This window comes from Cyprinodon variegatus, unplaced genomic scaffold, assembly GCF_000732505.1.
Source record: "Cyprinodon variegatus isolate N-32 unplaced genomic scaffold, C_variegatus-1.0 Scaffold220, whole genome shotgun sequence".
Lineage (NCBI taxonomy): Eukaryota > Metazoa > Chordata > Actinopteri > Cyprinodontiformes > Cyprinodontidae > Cyprinodon > Cyprinodon variegatus.
In genome coordinates, this window is record NW_015150673.1 from 241,596 (window position 1) to 248,392 (window position 6,797).

General features: G+C 39.3%; 1 protein-coding gene across 1 annotated transcript in view; it reads left to right on the forward strand.

Annotated features, from left to right (window-relative positions):
- Positions 1–6,797, forward strand: part of papd5 (PAP associated domain containing 5) — a 32,762-nt gene that overhangs the window by 22,954 nt on the left and 3,011 nt on the right. Inside the window, exons 3-11 of the mRNA XM_015380729.1 lie at positions 1,297–1,343; positions 3,692–3,812; positions 3,981–4,088; positions 4,456–4,584; positions 4,703–4,913; positions 5,001–5,127; positions 5,244–5,347; positions 5,429–5,622; positions 5,816–5,962. Coding sequence (XP_015236215.1) covers positions 1,297–1,343; positions 3,692–3,812; positions 3,981–4,088; positions 4,456–4,584; positions 4,703–4,913; positions 5,001–5,127; positions 5,244–5,347; positions 5,429–5,622; positions 5,816–5,962 — 1,188 coding nt within the window. The remainder of the gene's footprint in view (positions 1–1,296; positions 1,344–3,691; positions 3,813–3,980; positions 4,089–4,455; positions 4,585–4,702; positions 4,914–5,000; positions 5,128–5,243; positions 5,348–5,428; positions 5,623–5,815; positions 5,963–6,797) is intronic.

Here is a 6,797-nt window from a genome sequence, read left to right on the forward strand (position 1 = left end):
AAAAAAAAATGTTTCATTTTATTTGAAAATGACAGAAAAGCACACATAAAACCCTTCTGGTTTGAAGCTGGATCATATAAAGGACAAGCAGAACAGAAATCTAAATAAAACACTTTATAACTTTGGGTAAATCTTGAAAAGTTTGTATGTCTGTTATCAGGCCAATCCTCAGAAGCCATGACAGGACAGAGTAACCGATCTGAGCTGTTTAGTAAAAGTAGTTTTATGCAACTAGTGAATATTTTAGAACTTTTCCTCCAGACAAGAGACAGAAATAAATGATAAAACATCCACAGCTTATGATAATCCAACGTTTGGTTCACAGTTCTAGTTACTGGTTTAAATTGATTATTTAAAAGTCCTTCTTAACAAAACATCAGTCATTTAGGACAGCCTAACATCACACCTCAAAGAGAATTACTCCGCGTTAAAGACTTGTTGAAAGCAATTCAGCAAACTCTGGTGCATTAAATCTGGTGTTAAAACGTAGCGGACACATGGAGCTAAATGGCCACAGCTGAGAAAACCGAGACAAGGCATAGCTAACCTTTGTCACCATACATGTTTAACGCCACAGTCCCAGAAGTCCTCTGGGCTCCATTCATTCACAATCCTCTTAGGATCTTTAGCCGGTGACTGAGCTGTTTACTACATGGTGGCGTAGGGACTGGGGTCAGGGCTTAAATCTATTTCTGTTTAGCAGCGTAGGTGTTAAAAGGGAAATGAGAATGTTTCTAGACTTCAGCTAGCTCGCTCATTAAGATTAGTAGATTAAAGGTCATTAGTGGGGAAACATTTGATAGTTTGACTTAAGTATTATAATTTTGTTTGTTTACTGCACAGTATTTCTATCAAAAACTTGTTTTTGCTCTTACTGTACAGTATTTCTTTTATTTTTAACCTTTTCTCACCTTATTATTTTATTAATACATTTTTTAATGTCTACTTGTGTGACCTTTTCTCTATAAAGCGTAACACTGTGTTGCTGCTGCAACATAATTTCATTATTTTGGGACAATAAATAGATATTCTATTCTAAAGGCCACAAAAATGAAGAGATTATTTGACTAATATAACTTAACATCTTTACATTTGTTCATTTTTTCCCCAACTTTGCATGCTGTTTACCACACCAAGTGTTTAAATGGTAAAAAACTAAATGTATATATAGTTTTAATCCCTGTCAGATCACTGCCCAACCTAAGAAGTTGTTCTTCTGTCAATGTAAACATAAACAACACACTTAGGAATAAAGGTTGTCTGAATAGAGACTAATAATTGTTTGTGTTTCTTCAGGTGCAAGTCTTTGGGAGTTTCAGCACAGGCCTTTATCTGCCAACAAGGTAAGCTGGAGATGAAGATCGATGCAAATTCTTCCAGATGTTTCGCAAGCTTAGACTTGTCTCTGATTTTAAACTAAACAGCTGAGTGTCACACAGGATTTACTTATGTAACAGAAACCCAGGGTGGGGGTTAAAACTACAACATATGTTTAAAGAAGCGAAAACGGAAAGATTCATGTCATTGATTCAGGTCTGTGGATTTCCTTTGTTTAATGGAGCAAAAAGCAGATCATCAGCTCCTGTGTCTAAATTTTAGAGGTTTCATCCTTCGAAAAATGAATCTCACCAAGACGCCCATCTGATGGACGAATCATAACATTTCTCATGATTCGGATTAGTCAAGCTCCAGCAGCAATAGCGAACGACGGCAAAAATTATGAAGTGAAAATTGAAATAATGCTTTTTTCAAAAAGTTTTAGGCCAATATTCTTAATTTCAAATATGCACTTGGTTTCTTAAGATCGCACTTGATTTTTCTAAAAGAGGTTCACGTCGACAGCTGTTAGCCAACTGGCGGCCTTTCTCGTGCCTGATTCCCAGTCACAGCACTCACCGTACCGCCTTGGTGGAAGTCAAACACTCATTCAGACAATATCCAAACATTCACAATTGCCTTATTTAGGGCTTTTATTTTTTTTTTTTCAGTAAATCTTGGCTGATTTTAAATGTAATCTTCGAGGTGAGATGATTTCATTAAACTCTTCAGGATGTTTATTAGGAAATGAAGAACTCACTCATCTTCACATGCCGGCAGCCACAGTACAACTGCTGGGAATTCAGGCAACAATATTTGATTTATCTTCAATATTATGCATTAAAAGTTTTCATTAAAAGTATGTTCATAAATCTGATTGTTCTTGCAAAATAGCTCCTTTCCCCTAGATTTCATGGAGAATGGAGAATATTGAAATCTATATTAATCTGCCATTCAAACAGAATCCTGAAGGAATGTCCTGTTTGATCTCCTGTTTATAATTAAACTTAAGACCCCTCATCTGAATTATTATTTATTTAACGGTTTTAACCTTGTTATGTTTTCTAAGATTTGTGTTTTCCTCTGATGCGTATTATACATCAACGTCAGGATATTTTTTAAAAGTATTCTGGCTTCATAGAGCTAAGTCTCCTGCTGTAATGGTTGCTCGGCAACCAAAGACTCTCTGACCCCAAATGGCCAAGCATCATCCCAGTTCACAACTGATCGCTTCAATCTAAAGGGTCTCTGGTCATGGTGATGATTTCATAAACTCCACGAATTAGGTTTGGAAGAAAAGTAACTTTATTACAGCAACTCTGCTGCTTTAAGGCGACAAAAGAAGCTAATTAATGAAATAAGTGTAAACTTTCTACTCAGGTTATCTTTTTCTCTGGAGGTTCTGCATTCTTTCTGCGTTTGATTTCTGTGCAGCTGATTCTGAATCAAAGAGTGGCCTCTGCTGGTGAGACGCTACCAGAGACAATAACTGCTCCACTTCATACCCAGTTATTAGTTAGCTCTGGACCTTTGGCAGTTTTAATAGAAAATAACTGACTAGATCAACAATATTTATCACAGTTAGAGAACACTTTTATTGGTTTTACTTAATGGAAACTCAAAGTGGTTAATTCATACTTTATAATGAAATATAATTGCCATTTTGCTCGTTTGTAAACTAGTAACTTCAATAAAATGTTGCAGCTTTAAGAAATGGATCTTGCCTTTCATTTTAGAAATGCTGGCAGATGTTAGCTGAAGAAGAAAGTAGCATGTTTTGTCCACAAGGGGGAACCAATGTCAAACTCTTTAGCAAATTCAATGATCTGAAATACCAGGGTAGAAACACGTTTTGAATCAATTATAATAACTCGTTAAACCCAATTAAATAGTGAATTTCTTGTTTTGTTTTTACACCCGATTCAGTTCAGTTGGTATTTATATAATTTGTTCAGGGCTTAAGCATTATATTGAGATGCACTAATCGTTAATCAATCAGCCAAATTTAGCTCCTTCAGCAGTGGTTGATGAATCGCAGGTTTGTTAGAAGCTAAAACTCCCTCCGTCTTTGGCCTCTAAGCTCATTGATAGTTAATATGCCTTTTAATGCATAAAATGTTGTGAAATTTGCTTTTATGGAAGAATCTTGTAATCCTTGGAGATTACTCCCACCATTAGACAATGTTTTCTTGTATTTGTTTTAGCCTTTATAATAAAATAATAAGTTTGCATGTGGAGGACAGAGCTGAGAAATAGCAGGAATTGGTGTCGATCCGGAAACGCCTGATTTGTTTATCAGAGCACCACTTTCTCATTGGTTAAAAGTTTTGGTTTGGGAAGCTAAACTTAAGTCTGGCCTCTTCTTTCCTGACAGTGACATCGATCTGGTGGTTTTTGGGAAGTGGGAGACTCTCCCTCTCTGGACTCTGGAAGAAGCTCTGCGAAAAAGGAATGTTGCACATAATGACTCCATCAAAGTTTTGGATAAAGCCACGGTAACGTCTCCCTCCTCCTAATGTCCTATCATTAGGACCCCCTCTGGAAAACTAAAATTGCAAATTATAGTTTAGAGTTTTATGATTCTTATTGAGCTTAATGTAAAACATACATCCCTTTGTTTTTTTAAGTCACTTTTATTTTGCTTATGTTTTGTTTTTTCTCAGGTTCCCATAATCAAACTTACTGACTCCTTCACTGAGGTCAAAGTGGACATCAGTTTCAATGTGAACGGAGGAGTCAAAGCTGCTCGGCTCATCAAGGAATTTAAAGAGGTGGGATCTGCAGTGATACTTTGCTCAGCTGTAGAATGACTCCCAACAATCAGTAATCTAGTTCAGTTTTAATGCAAGTGTTAATCAATAATCCAGACGGTGTGCTGGTATAACTGCTCTGTTTATATTAGGCATATTAGGTTTTGAAACACTTAAAACCTTTTTATCCCAAAGCATCTAGAGCACAGGTGTCAAAGTTAGCACTTCAAGGATGTGGCTCCAGCAGCTTTTGCATAAGCAGCTCATTAGCAGGAATCAAAGAGGTTATTTATTCCTATCAGGGCATTGGACACATTAAAAATGATGCAACATGGAGTTTTTTCACCACTGATGATTTTGTTTTTCTTGTTTGTTTTCTGTCTTGCAGAAATATCCTGTGCTGCCTTACCTGGTCCTCGTGCTGAAGCAGTTTCTCCTTCAGAGGGACCTCAATGAGGTTTTTACAGGCGGAATCGGTTCCTACACTCTCTTCCTTATGGCTGTTAGCTTCCTGCAGGTCGGTTTTTTTACTCCACTCAGACGTTTTCTAAAGCGGTGAATCCCTGCATCCCTGATAGTCTCATCTCCCCCAGAATTCCCAGCGAGTCACATGCTTTTGTTTTGCTTTCCTCCAGCTGCATAACAGGGACGTGTCCAGCCCCAACATAAACATCGGCGTTCTGTTAATCGAGTTCTTCGAGCTGTACGGGCGCAACTTCAACTACCTGAAGACGGGCATCAAGATAAGTGACGGCGGTCGCTACGTTGCCAAAGATGATGTTCAGAAAAACATGTTGGATGGGTACAGGCCCTCCATGCTCTACATTGAGGATCCCCTGCAGCCAGGTACTGTAGGAACCGCTAAGACAAACACAGAGGGCGATTAATGGTAGAATCCCAACCGCTGACACGTTATCTCTGCCTGTGCTACAGACAACGACGTTGGCAGGAGCTGCTATGGCGCAATGCAGGTGAAGCAGGCGTTTGATTATGCCTACGTAGTGCTCAGCCATGCGGTGTCACCCATCGCCAAGTACTACCCTAACAACGAGAAGGAGAGGTAAGGAGATAAGGGAATAACTCACTACTTACTGCTGCATTTCTCTTTGTTCATTCTGTCTGCTTTGATGCTACTTGAAGACTAACGTCCGTCTCCTTTACTGTTCCTAACCTCAGCATACTTGGTCGGATAGTCCGAGTGACTCAGGAAGTGGATGAGTACAGAGAATGGATCCGAAAGAACTGGGACAGCCCGTCTCAGAACGATCGTTCTCTCAACAGTATGTTTTCAATCAAACATCCTTCTAACCTGATTGGAGCTGGAAAAACAACACACGTCGTTGTCTCTCCCTTCCCCTCAGGAAACGATGTCAAATTGCTGGAGTCCAAACAGCTTGACGAATGCAACAACAACTTCCCAGACAATGAGGTTGTGGTTCTGCCCTCAGCTCCCCACAGCAAATCCTCTTCCAACACGTCCTCTCCGCTCCCATCCCTGGGCTCGTCTCCTTCCTCCTCCCCTCTGTCTCCGTCTTCCACGTCCTCCAGCGACGCGGTCAGTCCCCACACGTCTGTCCGAATTCTTGGACAGTATAAATGTCAAAATATACAGATTTAAAATCACTGTTTCATCCGTTAAGGCGGATAAAGGTGGTTATTAAAAGTGAATTTAAAAGAGAAGAAATTCAGCACTACATTTTCTGGAGTTAATTTTAATATAGATTTCTGTTGTCGGTGTTGTTTTCTAGGACTCTGATGGTACACCGTGTAAGACAGTCAAACAACAGCCTGTCCGAAACTCTAGTACTCATAGAGAAAAATCCAACGTTGTCGGAAACCACCGGATCCAGAACCACTCTACCAGCACTCCGCCTGCAAGCAGCAAAGGAGGAAAGGTAACACCAACCTTCTAACCCCATACATCCCTTTGTGTTAGTTTTGTTTTTGTTCTTAAAGTACCTCAAACATTCAGGTTTTCTTTACCCGTGAATCCCAGAACAAACCCCGCCCCTTTATCCTAATAGCCACACAAGCAGCCTTACGTTCCCTCACCGCCAAAAAACAGTTATTAGCAGTATGTGCATATTGATACAGCCGGGTTCACTGACAGAGGAAACATCTCTGTGGTGCAGCGACTCTTTTCTTCATCTCAGATGCTCTAATAATGCAAAGTCAGGGTTCCTGCGGGTCCTTAAAAAGTCTTAAAAGGCATTGAATTCTTCAAAATAAAATTAAGGCCTTTATTGGTATAAAAATGTCTTAAATCAGTCTTTCGTAGGTCTTAATTTTTAAAACATTATAAATAGGATTATTTTTATTACGATTTATTTTTATGATCTAAATAAAACGTTAAAATTGACAATTTTTTTTCTTCTTTTTATAAAAAAAAAAATGTCTCACCATTACTGGTTCCGTCCCGATAGCGGAACCAATAAAGCGTTGTTGCGGCCGGGACATTTGGGAGATGCACCATTAACTTTTTGTCTGGAAAATATGAGCAAGTGTAAATGTAACCAGAATTGTCTCCAGCCAAGAGTTTCCTCCACGGCTAAAACCAGGGAACATACATGAGGCTCAGAAGTCATTCAAGCTGGGAACGATGGGAATTAAGGCAGTGGAGTCGCACATGCGAAACACGAAACACAAAGCGTCAAAATGGAGTTACAGAGAAACAGCCGGTATTTCTCAGTTTAGTTCCACCCTTGTCTCTGCAACGCCTCCACTTATCAC